Below are 23,321 nucleotides of genomic sequence, written 5' to 3' on the forward strand. Positions count from 1 at the left end.
TTTACATGTGCTTTTGATTTCTCTATGTTTTGACAGAATACATTTCACCGGCGTTTCTGAAATCTTCGAGACGAAGATTGCTGTTTCTCGAGGGAGGGAGGGAGGGAGTTAGATAGAGAGAGTAGTTTCTTTTAGCGGACCATCCATGGCGAAAACAAGACCTGGAAAGAGAGATGCGGATTCCTACACAATTAGAGGCACCAACAAAATCGTGAAAGGTATATCGAGAGATGTAAACTCTGTGGACAATGGATTGTGAAATGAAGCTGTTTTGCTTTGAGAGTGCTGCTGCGGAATTAGGTTTTCGTTAATTTGTTGTTTCGTTGTGATTAATGGTGGAAATGTAGCATTGCAGTGGGGAACTCGTATTTTGCATGCATGTTTCTGGATTCTATACATTTTTTTTTCCTTTCTCTTTTATTTTTATTTTGACAGCAAACAAATCTTTGATGTAGTTGCGTGAATATTCCTAAGTATGAGATTACGTGCATAAATGCTGCACGTATATTCTAGTATCAAGGAATAAATTGGTTAAGATTTTTAGGTGAAATTGGCATTTTCTTCAACGTAGGACAAGTTTCTGTTTATTGTTTTTGTTTTAGCCATGAAATTGGGCTTCTGCTATTCACACACTATATGGATGTATGTGGACGTTGAAGTGTCTAAATTTAGTTTTTTTATTGTGTTTGTGTGGAAATTCAGCTGGAGATTGTGTCTTGATGCGGCCATCAGAAACTAACACTGCGCCTTATGTGGCACGGGTGGAGAAGATCGAGGCTGATAACCGTAACAATATGAAAGTGCGGGTGAGGTGGTACTACAGGCCAGAGGAAGCAGTTGGAGGAAGAAGACAGTTCCATGGAGCCAAGGAGTTGTTCTTGTCAGATCACCATGACATGCAGAGTGCTCACACAATTGAGGGAAAATGCGTTGTTCACACTTTCAAGAATTATACTAAGCTGGAGAATGTTGGCCCTGAGGATTACTATTGCCGCTTTGAGTATAAGCCTTCGACTGGAGCTTTTCTGCCAGACCGTGTGGCAGTGTGAGTGGTGCATTTTATACTGTGTGCTTTTGGCTCATAATGATGAATTATGTTGCTCTATCTTATGTCTTCTGGAGACACTATATGGTTTTTCTGTGATTGCATTTTGAAGGTATTGCAAATGTGAGATGCCCTACAATCCTGATGACCTGATGATACAGTGCGATGAATGCAAAGACTGGTGCGTGAGTTATATCCCTGATTCTGTTGTGTGATTGTGTCCATGTTTTTCATAAAATTAATACCCATCAAGCCCAAAATACCCCTTCATGGATCCATGATTTCAAACCATGGATTTGGAGGGAGAGTGCAGGATGAGAGTGTTTTTCAATTGAATTGACAGTAAATAAAGAAGTATCTTGTTTTACAGATTTCCTGCGAAAGTCCATGTCTTTTGTTTGAATGGCCTTCTCCTTTTGATCTATGTTTCACCTAGTCATCTTGTAGACACACTAAGCTAATATAATAAGCTGCGAAACCTCTTCATCCTATTTGAATCATTCATAAACAACCAATCTGCTGCTTCGGGTGAATCACTCTTAGTTGTCTACATGATTCTTGATTTCTTGGTCTTGTCTTTATATGATGCCCATCAATTATTCTCACATTCTTCTCTTGTCTTATTGTGCTCTTCGTCAATCTCACTGCCAGATGTGCAATTGGCTCTCATATTCTCATCCTAAGATATGGAGAATGTTTTCGCACCAGCCCACACTTTTCCCTATACTTGTTGGTTTAGATTTCAATAGTATGTTTTTCGGTATGGGGTGAAGAGTCACCTTCTTGTGTTAGACGCACTTGAAATGTTGTTTCCCTCCTCAATGTTCTATTATTCTAAGCAATGTGGAGTTTTCGTTATTTTTCACGTCCCTTCCCCTGAGGAAGCACTCAAATTATCGTGGGTGTAATGATTTTATCATGATGTTTTTCTTCATGTAGTGTGATCCTTTTGTAGGTACCATCCTGCTTGTGTAGATTTGACAGTGGAAGAGGCAAAGCAATTGGATCACTTTATTTGCTCTGAACATGGATCTGACGAAGACGCAAAAAAGCCCCAACAAAACTCACTTACAAATGGCAAAGTAAGCATGCTTGTTTTTTAGGCAAACCTATTTAGTTTTTCGATCTCACCTATCTTGTTTATGTAATCCTACAAAACACCTTTGTCGATCCTTGAATACATATGTTGTGCCACCATAGATTCATCCAATCTATTTTCATCCTCGTGCAGGCAGAGACTAAGCGCCAGAGGAAGTAAGACCACTATGCATTCTGCTGATCTCTTAAACATTGTTGTATAGGTCGAGGTCGAGAACTCTCCCCCTGCTTAGGTTTGTGGTTATCTGTAAATAATGACATAGCAGAGCATATACTATGCAACTATGTAGGTCATGCTTCCTAAACAGATTAATCTGTAAATTGTAGACTTGCTCTGCAAGACTCTTTATATTCTGCAATCTAATTTAGTTGCTAGTGTATCCACATTGTACCATGAGGTAATTGATAGCTTTTGTGATCAAAACTTTCTATTAGTATCAACAAAAGTTTGACACTACCAGCTTACAATTGTTCATAGAACTCAATGAAATTTAGAAATATGATGAGTTCCAAAAGGTATAAAGTTTGTGTGTTCTGTAATTATGATTTTTTAGTTGTTTAAAAAGTGAAAGTTGACCATAATTTATGTATTCACTTACAATTAATTCTTAAGCATGTGAAGGTTGACCACAGTTTGTGTATTCACATACAATTAATGCATTTGATTATTTATTTATTGGTAGATGGGGTTTGAGGCATTACTGGTAGTAATGATAAGGCCTGGTTTTTAGTTGGAGAAAGTTTGAGCAGCTTTTGATACAAGTGGAGAATATAGACAAAATGAGAGAAAAATAATTTCTTCATTAATTAATTTACATCAAAGAGTCTACACATTTTTATAGACCTACATAAGAGATATTCTATACTAAAATAATAAAATAAAATAAATTCAAAATTACTTATACCCATTCTTCTCGAGGCTAAGGAATAGGCTCGGATTCCACCCCTTATCCTTGCTCGAATTGAGAGGAAATGTTAACGTATCCATAATGAAGGAAGAAGAAGATGGCGAGTTGAGTCCATGCAAGACCACTCGAGTCCAACCCCATGCAAGCTTGAAGCTGAGCGTGGCTCACATTACAACTTTTATAGACATAGTTTTAACTAATTTTAAATAATCCGTCAACCAATACAATGGGAGTTTTGACCTATTACGGGTTTTAAGATATGTAGTAGAAAGATGTGGGTTGAAAATGTTAGTGGAAGGTGGAGTATATTAGTTTTATAATAAAATGTGAGTGAGATAAAGTTAGTGGAATATGAGGTCCATTACCAAAAGTGGTTAAAAAATAAATTAGCCGTTTATTGGTGGATGGACAAAAATGGCAAAATGAGAAGTTTATCGGTGGACGAAGAGAGTATATTTATATTCTTTTACTACTATGTATGGATCGAGCCCAATAACACAATCATTTAGACTTTATTACCTTCTATAATAAGCTATCATACCCAATTTTGGTCGAGCCCAACAAGACCTCCGCTACACAAGAAAGCCCAAAACTGATTAAATAAATATAGACGCATAAAAATAATATCCCCCTTTCACAAAAAAAGGGTCACATCAACAACGATACAAATATTAATAAACTGACTGGTGGCTTGTATGAATTCTAAATGAAAAATAACAAACACGTATTTGTTTTTGTAGATAAACCAAAAAAGTTATATAGCAATTTTTTTAGAACGGAATAAATATTTAAATTCATCCTAAGTACTCCGTTCACAAAAATAATCTCATTATTTGTTTTGACTTGACCATTGAAATTAGCCTATTTCCATTTAAGAAACATTTTCATCATTTTCTAACAATACATTAAAATTTGTATTGTCAATAAATAAGACTATTTTTATGCATATAATGAGTATATAAAATAAATTAATTGTACATACCGTAATATTTCATTTTATAAGTAATGCACGCAAACATACGTAGCTTTCTGTTGTGGAGGACCAATTACCATGTGAACTTTTTCCCCCAAATGACGTGTTTAAATGTAATATAAAATGGTCAATAATGTTGTATTAAGCAATCAACTAAACACAATTTGCATCTTTTTATCGAAGAAATAATATATTTATGTATTGGGTTTGGTGAATATGAATCTCAACGTCATCGACAACCACGGTTTCTTGTTTCACTCGCACCAAAAAGAAGTTTATTAATTAATTCAAATATATACATGAACACCCTACGATGAATAAATAAACTACTAGTACTCGTTTTATGAATGTTTTAATCGATTTATTACTTTATATTTAATCGAAATTTATATCTTTATTTATCGTTATACTTTCTCCCATGTTTGGCTTATCCTTCAAAAGGTATTAATGAAAAGATAACACAATAATATAGTATCTCGTACTTTTCTATTTAGTTATTTAAGTTGGATAAATTTCAATCAACATTACTCGATCCAACGGATCCTAGAAAAAACAAAAAGCTATTGTTTTTCTTTGGAACTGAAATAAATTCAATTCAGTTTGCTTTGGCTTCAAATGTTGTAACTCTTATTTTCTAAATATTTTTTGCACTTCTTTTGGCTAGGCATATAAGTATATTTATGGGATGCCTCAATAGGTTAATTACAAAAATCGACTTGGCCAATTCCGCATTATATAAGAAGAAAATAATTGGAATAAACTTCTTCATATACTACATATTATTTCCTTTTGTGGTGAAAAATCTAGCATGCCTCAATATTTGATCATAAGATTCGAATAACAATTTATCTTCGAAAGAAAGACTTCGAATATTTTGAATTCGAGTCTACTGTGACACAATCCTTAAATTTATGAAGTACTATTAATTTGCAAAAATATATGCAAAAAAAGAGATGATGAATTAACATTCACTAGCACGTGAAGCAACTGCCTCTCCTCAAGGTCAGATCCATATAAATGGGGACAAGGTCCCATTCCTATTGGTAAATTATTTTACTCACTTGAATTTGAAATGATAAAATTTTCATAAATTAGGAAAGTGTTAACCCAATTATCATCAAGGTAGGGTGTCTTTTTCGATATAATGAAAGTAAAATTGCGTTGAAATTGGAATTTTGTTCAACCAAATTTTGAATTTATAATATTTTAATTTAATTCTATTTTTGTAATTCATAAAATATTAGTATAATTTTCAATTCTTTGTATAATATGTAAAATAAACTAAAATTAAAGTATTTACTGTTAGTTGATTTTTCTAGTTTTTATTCTGCACAATTTTTTATTTTATTTTTCCATATATTTTGAGTTGTTTTGTGTGAATGCATGAATTATGTGTTTGATATGTGTGTGTGCATGTGTGTCGTGCATTGCAATATGTATGTGTTTAGTGTATAATATGCATGTTTGTATATGTGTGTGTGTGTGTGTGTGTGTGTGTGTGTGTTGTGTGTGTGGGTGCGATGCAATATGTGTTATATGTACGACACATTTTAATTTTATACTATGTTGTCTATGTATTTAGAATTTTAAATATTTAATTTGACTAAAATTCAAGTAATAGATTAAAGAGAAAAGATAAACGTAATCTTATATATCTCTCTATCCTAATAGTGCCATAGATTAAAAGAGTTGAAACTGAATTTACTGTTAATTACATGTAATAAACACAATCTTATCTCTCTATCCCAATACCGGAGTTTGAAATTAAAATTACTCTTATTTACATATAATAAAACACGATCTTATCTTTCTATCCAATACCAGAAATTATATATTAATAGAGTCGGGAATTGAAATACTCTCAGTTAAATGTTTTAAACACAATCTCATCTCTCTATCCAATACTCGAAATTATAGATTAAAAGAGTTTGAAATGAAAATAACTCTCAGATCTATACATGTAATAAACGCAATCTTTATCTCTCTGTCCTCATACCATAAATTATAGATTAAAAGAGATTGAAATTGAAATTACGCTAATTTATATATAATAAACACAATCTTATCTTTCTATCTCAATACTAAATAACAAACGTTGCCTCTAATTTTACCTTCAAACTATTCAATAAAAATAACATACTCCTGTATTAGTTTTGACTTGAGTAGATATGAATATGACAACGCCAATCCTACTTCTTATCCCCATTTATGTATCACCCATGCTTTCTTAATAAATTCATGTTGCAAACGTCTCTCTCCACAGAATTTCAACAAAAATACAGTGGATATGAATCAAACAATAAAACAATAGATTGTTTTATTTTTCTATTGACGCATAGATGGTATCTTTATGTGTTTGAATATTTGGTATAGTACTATCTTAATAATTTTAGTTTCATAATACATTATGAGTCGTGTTTCTAAAATACTCACTTTGTCCCATAAAATATGGATACTTTCCTTTTACGTCAGTCCCATAAAAATATCTCGTTTCTATTTATGGGAAGTTATCTCAAACTCATTATCCATACACATCAATTTATTTACAACTTATACCACTAGGGCCAATTATTAAACACTAATAATAATGTGGAATCCATTATCCACTAACACTATTTTAATCACTCTTCTCCTCATATCTCTTATTTTATCAATTATGCATGAATTCTTGTGTCATCCCAAATATCCTTACATTTTTTTAGACGGGAGGAGTATAAAATAAACATGAGATGAATTTTAACAATTTTTCTCAAACTTGGATATTTAGAGATGTCTATCTATTGGATATTATAGAATAATCTTTGAATAGATTGAATAAACTTCATTAATTTGGTATCACATATTTTTTGTCAACTCAAAATGTAGTGGAGTACTATATTTTAACGATTCTTTTTAAATTCTTAAGTTCGATCAAAATAAATTTCCTATATTAAATATTTTTCTTTATTACTAGTACTATATTTCCTAAGTTGGATTAAAATTAGCTAAATTTGGTCAACGTTTTTTTACTAGCACATTCGTAATATCAATCCAAAAAAAAAAAAAAAAAATCCAAATGCTCACTGGAGGCCAGTTAAATATCATTAATAATTTAAAATTAATCTAAATGAAGTGGTTGCATAAAAGTTTGAACTAATCAAGTGTCATAACCTAATTAACTATATGAAAGAAGCCGTTACTCATTATAAGCTGTAATTGAAAAGTTTTGTCGACATGCACACGGCACACACACATAAAAGAGGCTAGAGTTAGTTTAATTGATAAACACTAATCAAGAATGGGTCGATATGTTGATTATGTCATAAGTTGGTTCAATGTGCCGATTTGCGTTTATGAAGAAAATTAGCTTCTGATAGTGACAGGTAACTGGTTGAAATGCCACCGAATACTAAGTTCTATATGATTTTCTGTTTTTATGAATCTTTGAGGTCCATCTCTGTTCTGCATGCTAATTATGTACATTGATTTTGCAGACTTAAGATATTTGTCCCAATTGCTTTACTTTCATGGGCTATCCTCGTACCAATTAACTGGACAAACAACACTTTGGAAAATGGTGGTGCAAGTAAGAAGCTAGAGTACAGTAACATTGACAAACTTTCTATTTCAAATGTTCCATATGGATCACCAAGGTTAATTGACTGTCAACTACATACTTCTCTAGTTCTATTGAAATGCTGCATTTTCTGCAATGTTCCATATGGATTGCAATCCTCATATAAGGACTGAAACCACAATGTTTGGGTTAAATGAGTAAGCATATTGTTACAGCAATCAATTATCTTAAGCGATATGTGGAGTTTTTCTGAAGATTTTCATATCTAGCTTTAGGGTGAAACTGGCAACCATGAACCATCTATAAATGGACGTCTTTACCATTAACCACGTTAGTTATTTTGGACCAAAGTACGGAATGGTGTTCACTGTTTAATTTTATTTAGCTCTGTAATATAGCAGTCAGGCACTTCTCAGATTCTTACTTTCTTAAGGTTGTGCTCGGCATCTGACTAATGTATGATATTTACAGGTTTTGGACTCATATAGTGATGGCCTATGCATTTACTTTCTGGACTTGCTATAGTTTACGGAATGAATATGCAAAAGTTGCGGAAATGCGTTTGCACTTTCTTGCTTCTAAAAAACGTCGTCCTGATCAGTTCACTGTAAGATGCAACTTTAAGATATTTGTTTATTCAGAGTGTAGATTGAAATTACAGTGTGTTTAGGTACAAGGGACATATCATTGTTATCAAGGAAAGTTTGGCTTGTATTTTCTGAGATTATTGTTGCTATTTTGAAGGACAATACTCTTGTGGTACTACATGATATACACTATATAAGGCATGGGCCTGAAATAATGACAAATATAAAATGTGTCAAACTTTAGGTATTTTTTCTCCTTTTTCTCTTTGAATGCGTACCATCAATTATACAATTTACTAACTTTTTAGAAATATGTGCAAATGTGATTTTCATGAAAGCTTGGTCCAATTTCATATAAACCCTTGCTTGCATCACCTTTCCCCATTCACAGTTTTAGTAGTTATTAGTTGACTCTTTTAGATTCATATGTAGAATATCCTGTATTGACGCTATCGACAACTCTCCTGTCTCCTATTTTTTTAATTCACTGGGATGATGATTACTTATATCTTCTCAGGTTCTCGTCAGAAATGTGCCACAAGATCAAGATGAATCAGTTAGTGAAGCAGTGGAGCATTTTTTCTTGGTCAACCATCCAGATCACTATCTAACTCATCAGGTTTCTTAATTTTACTTTCTGCATCTTTGTTGATGTCAAATAAATTGAAGGACTGATACTTATATATTTACTACTATCAGCATAAAGTCAGAAACAATTTTGTTTTGAATCTCAACTCTCAACATAACTTTTATTCTCTGTGAGTTGGATGTATACACTGTGTTTCTATGGAAATTCTCTTTTATGACAATTTCTGGACTTCGTGCCAAGTTCTAAAACACTTTCACTGCAATTACTTTTGTTCATCCTATGTGAAAATTGTTCTTTCCAACTAGGTAAAGGCTTAATGAGTGAAGATGAAATCCATCTTTTACAATTTATTAAAAAGTGTTTAAATAATACTCCACATAAATTAATGTAATTTTTTTTGCACAAGTTCATCTCATAATATTGTGTCCTCGTCGGGCTACTTGGTTTCTTGCCGTATCTGGCATGTATATGGACGGGAATTTGGATATGCAACTATGTTGTATGCATTTATATTTTCCTTATATCAGGATATTTTTGCAGGTTGTAATCAATGCCAATAAGCTTGCGAAACTGGTACAGGAGAAAAAAAGTAAGAAAAATTGGCTTGACTATTACCAGTTAAAATTTGAAAGAAAGCAATCAAGGCCAATGACAAAGGTACTTTATATGTACAGTAACTGTTCTATTTCCTTAGCAATTTGTACACATTATTTCTGGATTTGTTAATGATACTGTTAATTTCTTTCTAAACTTGCAGACTGGCTTTCTTGGCCTTTGGGGAGAGAAAGTGGATGCTATTGATCACCAGATAGCTGAAATTGACAGGTTAACTAAGGAAGTAAGGAGACACCCAAAAATTTATATGTTGTTTTGTTTAAAATTTGGAAATGGTCGTCACTCTAACTTGCAAAAAAGATCGTGATCCCATTTTTTTGGTAGCGGAAATGATACGCTAAATAATATTCATACCATTGCCGATTTAGAAATGTTAACATAGCCTGCTTTGCCTTCATATTACGAGTGAAACGTATTAAGGAATCTGTTTAGTGTTTGTTTTTATTAGTCTCAAGTCTCGAATGCTTTTTTCTTCCATACATTCTTAATAAGAATTTTAAAACTTAACCTTTTAAATTATATACATATTGTTTTTATATAACTAAGCCTCATTTGTGGTGTTAATTTTGTATAAGCGACTTTGCTAATCTGTATTTTGATGATTGTCTGTTTAGGTTACATGTTCCTTAATCACTGATGGTTTGCTTCTGATTTAGCTTAATTTCTTATTTCATTGCTGCATGTACTATGATGCCTGTTACCTTCCTTTATTGATATTGATGGACTAATAATCTCTGTATAACTAAAACATTACACACAAATGCAGATAGCTGAAGAGCGGAAGAGGGTAAAAGGTGATCCAAAGTGCATCATGCCAGCAGCATTTGTTTCCTTTAAAACTAGGTGGGGTGCTGCTGTTTGTGCTCAAACACAACAATCTAGAAATCCAACTCTGTGGTTAACAGATTGGGCTTCGGAACCACGTGATGTCTACTGGGATAATCTTGCTATCCCCTATGTTTCACTGACTATTAGGAAGCTTATCGTCAGTGTTGCTTTCTTCTTCCTCACATTCTTCTTCGTGATTCCTGTGACTTTTGTGCAATCTCTAGCAAATATAGAGGGTATTGAAAAAAGAGCACCATTTCTCGAGCCGATAATTGAAGTGTAAGTATTTATGCCAGTTATCTTGTGACTGTTGAACTTTATTTATGTCGAATGTTACTTCCATATAACTGATTACCCCCTATTATTCTTGTCTGTTTTTCTTACCATTCCATTTCCTTTTACTATGTATTTTGATCTCTGTTCATCCTGAAACTTTTTTGCCCAATAACTGGTGAAGAAGTGAGGTGCCCAATAATTGCACCGTTGATTTTGGTTATACCTGGATAACTTTGGGAACCTTCCCAGTATATGGTCGGTTTTTCTGGAAACGGTATTATATGATTTTTGAAAAATGATAAAAAAAAAGCTGTGAAAGAACATGAACTAGGAACTTGTATGGTGTAAAGCTGTCTGTTCATGTGCTATGTATAATTACAAATTCCACTTCAAGGTAAATTAGAGAGTCTTCCCTTTGTCTCTGAGCTTTGAAAGATGACTTGGCTTGTCAACTTGTACTTGTACTGAATCCTGATGAGTGCAAAAACTGGCATGCATTAAGTTTTAATCAGATATTTCTTTTTTCATTGTTTCTTATTAATGTCAAAGATGACTTGGCTTTGCCAACTTAGGGGGTGTTTTGCTAAATTTGTTTTGGACATTTTATAGACTCCAACATATTTAATGATTGCAAGTTTAGGATGACATTAGGGGGTGTTTTGAGGAGCTTATAAGCTCAGCTAAACATATACTATATCATTACTTTAATTCTTTACTGTTGTCTAGTAATGACCGCAAATTTAGGATGACAATACTGTTGTCGATGTTAAATTTCTATCTGCTAGGGTAACAGTGAGAGTTGGATATGCTTACATATCGACACCATGTTCTTTTGTAAATAAATTGAACTTTTAGTTTATTGTTAAATTCTTTGTTAAGAGTCAGGCAAACCTATTTCTCTGCGAACGTATTTTCCAGTTTTTACATCTTTGTCTTTCTTTCTTTCTTTCTTTATTTCTTTCTTTCTTTTTGTATACATTTTTTGCAACCCTTCCGCCCGTTTATTTTTCTTTTATTGTTGTTGTATGTGCTTCTCTGGAGTGATAAGTGGTCCATGTAGGTAGGTTCATTTGAATAAGTGTTATCTTAACCTTTGATTTATCAGCAACTATCAATGTGCGCCACAGCGTATAGTTTCCATGGTCTACTAACCATCTTTCTTTCATAATGATTTTTTTAATCATGCAGTCCCTTTATCAAGTCTGTAGTACAAGGAGTTTTACCTGGTATTGCCTTAAAGATTTTCCTCCTTGTTCTACCAACAATACTGATTATGATTGCGAAATTGGAGGGTTTGCTGTCAATATCAGCTATGGAGAGGATATCTGCTTTCCGATATTATATCTTCAACTTTATCAACGTCTTCCTTGTGAGTGTAATTGCTGGAACTGCATTTGAACAACTTGATAGTTTTCTTCGACAGTCAGCAAATGAGTAAGTTACTCAAGCATACACAGCTTTCTTCAAATGAGAGCTAGTGAAACTACTTTGGTTCCCAATATCAACAATTTTTATATATTTGCCATGACTCGTGATTACTTCCTCAAGCGTCGTTTATTATGAGATCATTCTTAGTTTATATAAGGGGTCTGTCTTATCAAATACTTAATGATGAATCTTTTTTCTCTTTGTTGTCTCCAAACTTCCAATCAATGTTTGTAATGCTTGATTGATAGTGGTAGTAATTTGTAACTAATAGATCTGCAAATAGTCAAATAACTGAGTATCTTATAAGGATATTTTTTTCCATTCTATGAATGTGCTCCATTACTAAGTTGTGGTAACAAGTTGCAGCATAACTAGAATAATTGGTGTGGCGATCCCTATGAAAGCAACATTTTTCATTACGTACGTGATGGTGGATGGATGGACTGGTGTTGCCGGAGAAATCTTTAGACTGACACCCCTGATACTGTTCCACCTAAAAAATTTCTTCCTGGTGAAGACGGAGAAGGATAGAGAAGAAGCAATGGATCCAGGAAGCATCGAATTTCATATGGCTGAACCACGGTTACAATTATATTTTCTTCTAGGCCTTGTCTATGCTGTGGTCACCCCTATTTTCCTTCCGTTCATATTGGTTTTCTTTGTTTTGGCTTATGTCGTATTTCGCCATCAGGTATGCTTATAAATCTTTACTTGATCCCCGTCTAGTTTTCTTGTTTGTTTTGCTTTACTCCCTTCCTTTTATTTCATCTTTTAGTTGAACTGAACTGATGTAAGCATCTCTTTCTTTGCAGATCATAAATGTATACAACCAAAAATACGAAAATGCTGCGTCATTTTGGCCGGATGTCCACTCACGTATAATCTATTCATTGGTCTTTTCTCAGATTATGCTAATAGGATTGATGAGTACCAAAGTGAATTCCCAGTTCACGCCATTCCTCATCGCTCTTGTAGTGTTGACCATTTGGTTCCATTTGTTCTGCAAAGGCCGTTACGAACCTGCTTTTGTTAGATATCCTTTGCAGGTTGCTGCTACCAACTCCTCTCATGTTATCATTTGAGTCCTTTCAATTTTTTGCTAACACAGTAATTCCTACTGAATCTAAACCTCAAATCGTCACATTTCATTTTGGTTCCCAGGAGGCAATGATGAAAGACACGCTGGAACGTGCAATAGAGCCGAACCTGGATGTGAAGAGTTATCTCCAGAGTGCCTACATCCATCCTGTGTTTAAAAACGAAGATGAGGAAAAAGATGAAGATGTTGATGAGAAGATACAAGAGAGTTTGCTTGTAGCCACGACGCGGTCACGAAGAAATACACCTGCTCCCAGTAAATGTAGTGATGGATCCTCACCTTTACTCCCAGAGTCTGTTTCTGAAAATGCAGGCTCTCAACGATTGTGATTGCCAAAACTGTAACTGAATGATAGAAAAATAGATAAATTTTCGTGTTTTATACAAATGATTGGATGTGAATAGTTTATGGTATTTTGATACATGTGAGTTAAGGTCAGTATTCAAACCATGCCTCACACTTTGGGGTTTGCTAATTCAGGTCTATCTCTAACTATTTACATCAAATTTAAATCAATTTTTAAGTCAACAAAAGGTAGTTTTACTTCAATCGTTTACACCAAACTCAAATTTTACACTTTTTTTGAGAATGTCTCATAAATTTTTTGCAGTACTCCATATTTGATGTTGTTCCATAGAAAAACGCAAAAATGAGTTTGTTGAGTTTGTAATATGATTGAAAAAGTTTTCTGCACCAAAAATGAGATTTAATGTATGATTCGAGATGATCTTAGTCAATCAGGCTGTGTATAGTGATTTGCCCTAATCAGATTGAAATAGTTGAATTTCAATTTGAAAGAAAGAGTTTTGCACATGTATGCACGGGAATATATATTAGAATTTTAAGCATTTAAGTTTTTGTTGGTAGTGTGTGACCCCTCAATGGGTCATCGATGTGCATAGCCTTAGAGCATCAGCAGTGGCGCGGAATTCCCTGGGAATTCCTCGCGTAATTCCCAAAAACACCTTCTGTCTAGGGGTGTGCATTCGGGTTCGGTTCGGTTTTTTGCCAAAACCGAAAAACCGAATTTAGTTCAAAATCCAAATCGAACCGAACCCGAAAAACCGAAAAATCAAAACCGAAAAACCGAAAATCGAACTTAAAAAACCGAAAAACCCGAACAAAACCGAAAAACCCAAAAAAAAACCGAAAAACCTGAAAAAAATAAATATAATATAAATATATATTTATATATGTGTATTTTATTTTATTTTATATATACTAATAGAATATTTATATATAATATAAAATTAATAATACATATAATATATATTATATAGTAGAATATATTAAAAGAATATATATCATATATAATATAATATATTAAATTAATAGAATATATATAATTCGGTTTTTCGGTCCGAACCGAAAAACTGAATTTTTTTTATTTTTAAAACCGAACCGAACCGAAAAACCGAAAAAACCGAACCGAATTTCAAAATTTCGGTTTGGTTCGGTTCGGATATTCGGTTTCCGGTTTTTTTGCTCACCCTACTTTTGTCACGTCATACGGACTTACCACTGCAATGCCACGTCATAAGGACTTCCCACTGCACAGTGGCAGACATCTCCAAGGACTTCCCACAATTAAAAAAATTTAATGCAATAAACGGGAATTCCGCGCGGACGTCCGTGGGAGTCAACGCAATGGCGGACATCCGCACGCCCGTCGCGACAGAATTTCGCGTAACGCCGCGGAACTGCGGTGTCCTAGGTGGAATTCCGTATCCGTGCATACCATGCACAATGGCGGACGTCCGCCGCGGAATTCCGGCACGCCGGTCGGAATTCCACCGGGACGGGCGCCATTGCTGATGCTCCTAGGCAAACAACCCATTAGAATAACCTCATTTGTCACTAGCCCATTAAACAATCCGTTGCATTAACGCCATTAATATGATGAAACCCAATTAAACTACTAACGCCATTTAACGTTATTTAATGTCATTAAACCAATTTAGTGTTTAACCCAAATTAACGCCTTTTAAACCATTAAATTAACTCCACATTTACACTAAAATAAATAGATACTATAAACTTCATAACCTAAACTCATTTGTGTGTTTCTGCTTCTTTTTTCTCAGGCCATTCTTTTTAGACGACGAACAAAATATATTTTACTAACTATATTGTTGGCATGGGTGGTATCGGTAAAATAGGTAGAAATACGAAGTAGTTGCATTTTGGGAGATTTTCCAACAGCCAAGTCTCCAATTTTGGGAGATTTTCCAACAGCAAGTAACTTCATTCAGCTTCCAATTCTCCAATTTGTTGTATTCATTTGTTTCATACTCTTGCATATTTTAATTTCCAATTTTTTGTTAGGCGAAAGTTCATGAACACTCAGCTTCATCTTCTTTATATGTGTAACATATGTTATGGAAGATTTCGTTTTGGGGGTGATATTCCTATTTAGTCAATTTTTTGTTGATGTGTTCTTTAATGTAGCTTGAGATCTGTCATTCCCCTGGAGATGATAATTGTACATAATGAAGAGATGAAAATTCACCTATTATATAGCAATAATAGCAAGGTGGAGACTATTTGTATATACAACAATTAGTTGTAGGAGTATTTCTTTTGGAATATTCAATAAATTATTGCTATTTATTTAGTCTTCTAGGAAGATGTATTATGTAATTTATTTAGATAGTGAACAAGGGAGATGTTGGATTTTTTTGATGAGAGTAATATTCATTATCTTTTGTCCATGAAACGCACAAATGCTTCAATGTGCATATTTTAGACACAATATCGTACTCTCTTTATCCCAATGCACTTGAGACATTTTTTTAGGACACAAGAATTAAGAAATTATCTACAATCATACACCAAACTCAAATATATTTTTGATTTTTCAACAAAACAACACTAAAAATGGAGTACAACACCAAATATGGTGTTACTGCAAAAATTTAAATTGCAAATCAGTCCATTATTATTTAATTAATGTGAATTAATTACACACGAACAACAAATTACAATAATAAATAAAGACGCTCGATTTCAAGAATATTTGACTTGATATGACGCTATAAGAAATAAAAATGCTCATCTGAAACTTTGAAATGCGCTAGTTGATCATTTGTAGGAACAATAAACAAATTTCGAATCTTGAATTTTTCTATTTTATATGAGTATTGGGTATGTTTTTTGTAGTTGGGATATTTTTAAATATGTTTCGATTTATGTTTTAATTTTATTATAGCATGTGAGTGTATTTTAATTTCAAATTAGTGTAATTTTTTAATATAAAGTATATTTAATACACTACAAAAAAATCGTTATTTAGTGGCGGAAATATCCGCCACTAAATCTCATTTTTCCGCCAGTAAACTAGTTAGTGGCGGATTTAGTGGCGGAACAGAACCGCGGCAATATCTTCACCGCTAAAATATAAGTGACGGAAAATTTTCCGCCACAGAAACGTAGTGGCAGATTACCCACGAAAAATAGTTCGCCACTGAAATTCCGCCACTAAAAATTAAAAATAGTGGCGGATTTTGGGAGCTATTTCCGCCACTACATATAATGCTATTTAGTGGCAAATGCATGCGCCACTAAAGTTTTGTACAAATTTTGGTAATATTTATTTTATTTTTTATCCACCCTATTAAGATAATTTTTCAACAAATCAATACATTCATAATAAAAATAACAATAGATACACCAATACTCATATATTACTTATAACATCAACGTTTAATAATAATAATATAGAGCACCAGTGCAATTCTAAAACTTAGTTAAGCATGTAGCTTCTGTCTGCCGAAAAAGTGGTGGGACCGTTTTTGGCAAATTTATCATCTACAATCTTGATCCTTCATAGTCTAATGAACTTCGTCTCTTTCCTTTCCAAATCTTGGATCATCTTGTTCATCTTTGAGCCACACACATATACATTAGCATTAAAACAACTTCCCCTAAAATCCTGAAATCAACCAAGTGGATTATCTTCCCACATAAATCATCGATCCCATCTCCAGTTTCAATAACAATTGAAGTTATATCAAATGTGATTGTGAACCCATTTCAGTTACAGGTGGCAAACTAGTATTTCAAATAAGTAATATACCACTTTCAAACTGAATAAAGTTTTTAACTACATGCTGCTAGAAGTTACAATATATGTAAGTTCAGCCCTAAAACGCTTATCCAAGCCATATACCACTTATAAACTCATATAGCTACAGAATCCTCCATTCACACAAACCACCCATTTCTCTGCAATATTTTTTTAATCCAAAACACAAAGTAACTTTTATCAGACAAATCCAGCAACTAAATCCTAAAACGGAAACACATTATTCGATTTTTCTCTTCGATTTCATACAGAACAGAAAATTAAATAATTTTCTTCGAGGAAGACCACAAACTCAGTCAAATTTCAACAAACGCAAGCCAAATGCACTACATTTTAGAGTGGTCATATAAAGAATGAACAAAAAAAATGGCCATAGATATGCAGAAATAAAAATGATTCAAGTAGCAAAATCACAACTAACCTCCGCCACCTTCTGCATCCTGTTCACTTCCTCTTCCAACTTCATTCTACGCTCACGCTCTTCGTTGAGATTTTGTTGCATTTATTTGGCATCCCCTGGCTGTGATTACGACACATATTTGATATACATATATATATATATATATATAAATAGAAATATTCAAATCATTGGTGCTGAAATTTGTGATTAATAATACTTGAATCCTGCCATCCAGTTGGTGGCTTTGTGACAGCTACAGCAACTGAGATCCTACAGATTATCTTATTTATGAGAATAATACCTACAGAAACCTATTTCTTTATTACACCAGAATTAGACTAGGCCAAACTAGAATATCTTAGAATTAGCATAGTAAACTAAGTATTTAATACTCAAACGCATTACATAATCCAAAAAATGTCCTAACTTTAGGAGGTCCCTTGTGAAATGATTTCAGTAATGTCTACATAAAGTAGATGCAAAATGAAAACACTTGGAAATATCATGGCTTTGATAAAGATTGTTCCAATAAAAGATGTAGCATCTCAGACATAATATTTATATAACAAAATCAATTAATGAAAGGCTGCATAAAAAACTGAATGATGCCCCCTAAAACTCTTAGCTACAACCACACAAGTTCAGGGAAAGGGAGAAAATTTCACACGGATTACTATGTGGAAGAATCACGTTGCACCTGCTTCCACAAGAGAACACTTGGAATTCTCTTGGCATACCATCAGCGGGTTTATAAAAAACTAATTAATAATGAGTAAATACTAAATAGAATCTTGATTGTAACAAGAAAAATAATGAACTAATTACCTTGTTTCTGAGAGTTTGAGAACAGAACACTTAAGTTTCTATGTTGCTGGAAGTATCATGAAGCAAATTATCCGCCACCTATTCACATGTAGCATGATCATGAAAATTCAGACAAATGTCATTTTTGAACGGGTTTAATTTTTCAGTAAAAAGGACCAGAAAGTCGACTAGTGAGAAACATTGCGGGCCTTTGATCTTTTACAGAAGAAATGCTACTTTAAGGAGAGGTAGCAAAGAAGTAGAAGGCATAACATTAATTTCACTTTTTCTACTGATACCTCAAGTACTTTGCACCAATAGCTAAGGCATATGGGGCATCTGTTCAAGAAAACACCATCTCAGCTCATAAACACAAGCTTAAAACAGATATGGATTGTCAGAATCACAAGACACCATGTTTAGGTGGATTCTTCTTACCTTCTTGTCGTAAAGAGAGGTGGAAGATGAGGTTGTGCTGTGAGAGGGAGCAGGATCTCTTGTTTTGTGTGGATCGGGATAGTATGAACCAATTCTGTTGAAAATGCTATTTGAGCTGCTGTAAGGACTCTATCGATTGCTGCCGGAGTTGCTGCCACCTCTCGCTGAGGAAGGCGGCCGCAGAGCAAGTCTGCTCGGATCTTGACATGTCTTCCGGCTGCTCAAAAACAGACAAAACCACTAATTAGTACACTTTCGCTTGAAGGTGAAATTTATCTTGATGATCATGTAGGAAAAAAATTGATCTAAATTTGGAGTATGCTTTGACAAACACTTAAAGCAACTGAAGTCTACATAAGTGATCAATCAAGTAACAGTTCAACAAGATATTATTGTACCATGCAAATCCCAAGTAAGATCCATTGGCCTCAATTTTCATCTATCTATAAGAATCGGAAGTCTCGGTTCATGGGTGAAGCAAATACCTTAACTGGATACACAAGAAACTAGAAAACATTTTGAGTTGTGCACCACATTATGAATTTCTATGGAATCTAAATTACATAACCTCAACTGAAGTTGACAAGAAAATTGCTCAAAGCAATGAATGCTTGCATAATGAAACCCAAAGAGACCTCAATCCATTCCTGAAACAGTTTACACATACAACATATTCCATAGAGCAACAGCTTGATATTTAAGCCAGAATGAATCACACAAAAAGTGGCAAAGTAGAGGCAAATCTATACTCAAAAAATTCAAATTGAATTGCATTTTGAAACATTAAATGACAAAATGCAGACACCAATTGCAAACCGATAAACATAACTATGACAATCACTAAACACCAATTGCTTCAACAATCAAAGGGCGCGGATTGCATGACTATCCAGCTCAATTTCCACACATAAATTGAAAGCGATTTCAGAGGATTCGTCTGATCAGATCATCAACAAAAAAGGCAAATATCAAGTAGTATTTGACTAGTAGCTGACCTGAAAAAGACAAATATTAAGATGTACTTAAGGTTTAACACAAGTGAACAAGCAATCAGTAATCTTGACTACAGAATCAGTCCTATGGCCTTGCCTTGCCTAATTGCCATGCCCATTGTTCTTTTTATACACTACTGTATTACCTAAAACAGCACAAACACATACCACATTAATTAAACCTTGGATCTCAAACTCTGCAGGGGATAGACACGAAGGAGGAACTCATATACGTAGCATAGCAAAACAGCAGCAATGAAGGGGAGTAAAAGTGTAAAACAAATAAATTCATAAAAATACATCAGAACTCAAATGTGATATAGAGGATTACAGAAATGCAAATAAAGAACATTGTCGAAGCCTACTTCCAATGGCTAAATTCAAACCTCTAACAAAGGATTACAGAAATAGCGAGAAGAGGCGGGGGTATGGTAAATTGATTACCTGGTGGCGACGGCGGTGGTTGTTCAATGCGAGCGAACGACGGCGACGGAGCTGGAGCGTGAACGGCGAACTGCGGCTGGAACGGCGAACTGCGGCTGCTGGAGTGGCGAACGGCGACGCAGGGAGAATTCGCGAAGAGGGAGAATGAAATGCGTAAACGGTAAATCTAAGAGAAAATCAGGTTTATATACTATTTTCCTTTAAAATAACGTAAATGTACCCATTTTGTTAGGTCTTCCATAAATGGGAAAAACGTCACTCGCGTTGGCGTCTCTATAAGTGAAAACGCCACCCGTATTGGCGTTTTACAATTAAGAACTGTATGTGTCGTCGTTTGTCATGTAAGTATAGGTACGTTAAAAAACGCCGACGGGGTTGGCGTGTTAGCTAAAAAACGCCATAGCCGTCTGCGTGTTTATGCCTAAAAAACGCGCCTATGGAGTTGGCGTCTCCACCACAAACACGCCGACGGGGTAGGCGTGTTTGACTTGAACCAAATATCAGTCGGAATTCTCCCATAAGAACGAACCCTAATCACTTTCCCTCCCCCAAATGCGAAAAACCCTACCCAAGGCGAAAACTCGTTAAGGAAACCTTTGCTCGGGTCGACGCGGTGGTGGATTTGAGCGTGGAGATTTCGATTTTGACTCATTCTTCCAAACATTAGTCTTCCTATTCTGTTAGTATGTCTAATTTTTAACTAATTCTTCCAAACATTAGTCTACCAATATTTGATGGATTGTTATGATAGTATATATTGTAGTGTAATTTATATAATTATTTGATGGATTGTTATGGTATTATATATTGTAGTGTAATTAATAGAAATATTTTGACCAATTGTTATGGTATTATATGTTGTAGTATATCTGATAGGCATGTGAGAATCATAGATGCAATGAATTCTCCCATATGGAAAGAAGAACCCAATGTCGGTCATCACAGATTTTACTTGGTACATGTTAGAAAGAATGTGCTGCAGAATCACAAAGGTATTATGGTCAAAAGACTTGTTTGGAAAATGAGTATTGCTACCAAAAAGCGCAAGTTTAAGAACAGACGTTGTTTACTTTGAGACGTCAACAACGAGGCTTTGCAGTACCTTGATGCCGTGGAGTTAGAAAAATGGAATTTGGCGTATGACAAACACAAAAGATGGGGTGAGGCGACCACTAATATGGTGGAATCTTACAACAATGTGTTGAGAGGAGCAAGACAACTCCCAATTAAAACTTGCATTGATATGATATTTTGGAGGACAATAGAATGGTTTAATGAGCGGTCAATTGCATCAACACAGTGTGCCACACCACTTACCCCGTTGGCGCATGAAAAGGTGTGCAAAAACGATGTCAAAGGTCAATTACATAATGTGAGAGCACCAAACACAATTGCATGGCTTTATGTGGTTCGAACAAAACGTCGAATTGGTGGAAAAGGTGGTAATAAGTGGAAGGTAAAGTACTTGGAGTCGAACTGCAAATGTCAAAAGTGACAGATGTGGAGACTTCCATGTTCACATGCAGCGGCAGTTGCGCGGTTTAGAAACGACAACATGTTGTCGCTTGTTAACCCCGTCTACCACACAAGTGTTTGGGTACACCAATACTCTATGGTGTTCAATCCACTCAGACACCAAGATTATTGGGACGTGCCTGAATGGACTTTGCAGTGTTCACGAACTCAGTTAATGCCTCGAAGTCACGGTTGATACCGTACAACTAGGATTCCTAATCAGATGGATGTTCGTGAAGCTGACCAGCCACGAGCCCGACGCCGTTGTAAACATTGCCGTCAACCTGGTCACGACAGGCGCAACTGCCTGACTTCTTGATTGCTTGGACTTATGTATCGATAACTACTTGGACTTATGTATTGATTACTTATTTGGACTTTTGTAGTATTCAATATGTTACTTCTATGGACTTGTGTATTGATTATTGTGTGGATTCTGAGTAGTATTAATATGTTACCTATTGTATTGCAAGACATGGAAAAATTGAAAAATTGGAGAATGTGTCTGCCAAGAACGTCCAAATATAAAACGCCAACTGTGTTGGCGTTTCTAATAAAACACGCCAATTTAGTTGGCGTTTTTTTTAAACACGCCGGCATAAATGGAAACGCCCAAGTATAAAACGCCAACTGTGTTGGCGTTTCTACAAAAACACGCCAACCGGAAGGGCGAGTCAATACAGAATGGTGTTTTTCGTGGTTAAAATCTCGAACGGAAACGTCCAAGTATAAAACGCCATCTGTGTTGGCGTTTTACCATAAACACACCAACAACATTGGCGTTTTTAAAACACGCCAACCGGAAGGGCGAGTCAATACAGAATAGGTGGATAGTCTCATGATAATTAGTCATAGCCTCCCCCTCCAACTAAAATAATCCCACAATTTAATCCTAGATGGATAGTCTCATGATATTAGTCATGGCAACCGAACGCCACTTAAGTTGAACCATATAAAAAGGCCTACTATGACTAGTGATTAATTTTCTATAATAAAGTTCATGTTAATATAATTAATTGATAATATAAAAAAATTACGTTCATTCTACGAGAATAAAACTTGATACTTATGGGACATGTATAATTATTCACTTATTAATTTAATTCTTCCTTTGTCACATTAAACACATCTAAAAAAATGTTGTAAATTTTAATGCATAATTGATAAACATGAGAGATATAAAAATAAAAATAAATAGTTTTGTTAATACTTAATAGAGAATGGTATCTATTAAAGAGAAAGAATTTCCAAAGCAAAAATGTTTAATTTTATGTGAGTGACCAGACAATAAATAGTCTATTTTTATTTGACGCATGAAATAGTATAAATTAAATTGTTACACACTATATTTAGAAAAGTGCAAAAATTAATCAATCAAAGAAGCATTCAATGGACTCGAGGAAAATTAATCTGAATTAATTCACAATAAATGTGCCGGGAAATATTCCGAGCAGATTGTTGTGAGTTACATTATGTGAACCTTACGCCATTTTTTAATCAAACAAATGGAAAAGTCAAAGTCAGAACATAAAAGATGCGAAAAATAACCAATTTGCGGAATTCTCAATTTTATATAAATCTTGCAATTAGTGTACTTATATAATAGTGAAAACTTAATTGACTTGATGAGAAAAATACTTAA

At 34.3% G+C, this 23,321-nt stretch overlaps 3 protein-coding genes across 3 annotated transcripts; 2 read left to right on the plus strand and 1 right to left on the minus strand.

Moving 5' to 3' along the window:
* The first annotated feature begins 80 nt into the window (after nucleotides 1–80).
* Nucleotides 81–2,523, plus strand: LOC121785563 (chromatin remodeling protein EBS-like). Its single transcript, XM_042184019.1, has 5 exons — nucleotides 81–218; nucleotides 703–1,045; nucleotides 1,158–1,226; nucleotides 2,001–2,127; nucleotides 2,277–2,523. The coding sequence occupies exons 1-5, from the start codon at nucleotides 146–148 to the stop codon at nucleotides 2,301–2,303; spliced, it is 639 nt and encodes a 212-aa protein (XP_042039953.1). The 5' UTR covers nucleotides 81–145; the 3' UTR covers nucleotides 2,304–2,523.
* Nucleotides 2,524–7,541: 5,018 nt separating this feature from the next.
* Nucleotides 7,542–13,449, plus strand: LOC121783500 (calcium permeable stress-gated cation channel 1-like). Its single transcript, XM_042181590.1, has 10 exons — nucleotides 7,542–7,656; nucleotides 8,052–8,187; nucleotides 8,685–8,786; nucleotides 9,297–9,413; nucleotides 9,514–9,594; nucleotides 10,138–10,478; nucleotides 11,664–11,909; nucleotides 12,270–12,594; nucleotides 12,716–12,949; nucleotides 13,065–13,449. Exons 2-10 carry the CDS (start codon nucleotides 8,071–8,073, stop codon nucleotides 13,329–13,331), a joined length of 1,830 nt encoding a protein of 609 aa, XP_042037524.1. The 5' UTR covers nucleotides 7,542–7,656; nucleotides 8,052–8,070; the 3' UTR covers nucleotides 13,332–13,449.
* Nucleotides 13,450–18,395: 4,946 nt separating this feature from the next.
* Nucleotides 18,396–20,816, minus strand: LOC121784079. The gene is made up of 4 exons (XM_042182259.1): nucleotides 20,733–20,816; nucleotides 20,165–20,330; nucleotides 18,729–18,945; nucleotides 18,396–18,629 (listed from the first exon to the last, which is right to left on the minus strand). The coding sequence occupies exons 1-4, from the start codon at nucleotides 20,814–20,816 to the stop codon at nucleotides 18,524–18,526; spliced, it is 573 nt and encodes a 190-aa protein (XP_042038193.1). The 3' UTR covers nucleotides 18,396–18,523.
* Nucleotides 20,817–23,321: the final 2,505 nt, after the last annotated feature.

This window comes from Salvia splendens, chromosome 21 (genome assembly GCF_004379255.2).
Source record: "Salvia splendens isolate huo1 chromosome 21, SspV2, whole genome shotgun sequence".
In the NCBI taxonomy this organism is placed as follows: domain Eukaryota; kingdom Viridiplantae; phylum Streptophyta; class Magnoliopsida; order Lamiales; family Lamiaceae; genus Salvia; species Salvia splendens.

Coding starts and splice junctions, on each gene's coding strand:
- LOC121785563 (XM_042184019.1), top strand. CDS start 146: ATGGCGAAAACAAGACCTGGAAAGAGAGATGCGGATTCCTACACAATT. Junction 1,227..2,000: donor TGCGATGAATGCAAAGACTG/GTGCGTGAGTTA, acceptor ATCCTTTTGTAG/GTACCATCCTGCTTGTGTAG. Junction 2,128..2,276: donor ACTCACTTACAAATGGCAAA/GTAAGCATGCTT, acceptor ATCCTCGTGCAG/GCAGAGACTAAGCGCCAGAG.
- LOC121783500 (XM_042181590.1), top strand. CDS start 8,071: ATGGCCTATGCATTTACTTTCTGGACTTGCTATAGTTTACGGAATGAA. Junction 8,188..8,684: donor GTCGTCCTGATCAGTTCACT/GTAAGATGCAAC, acceptor ATATCTTCTCAG/GTTCTCGTCAGAAATGTGCC. Junction 12,950..13,064: donor TTGTTAGATATCCTTTGCAG/GTTGCTGCTACC, acceptor TTTGGTTCCCAG/GAGGCAATGATGAAAGACAC.
- LOC121784079 (XM_042182259.1), bottom strand. CDS start 20,816: ATGAGTCAAAATCGAAATCTCCACGCTCAAATCCACCACCGCGTCGAC. Junction 20,331..20,732: donor TTAACGAGTTTTCGCCTTGG/GTAGGGTTTTTC, acceptor ATTTTCTCTTAG/ATTTACCGTTTACGCATTTC. Junction 18,630..18,728: donor CCTCTCTTTACGACAAGAAG/GTAAGAAGAATC, acceptor TTTCTTGAACAG/ATGCCCCATATGCCTTAGCT.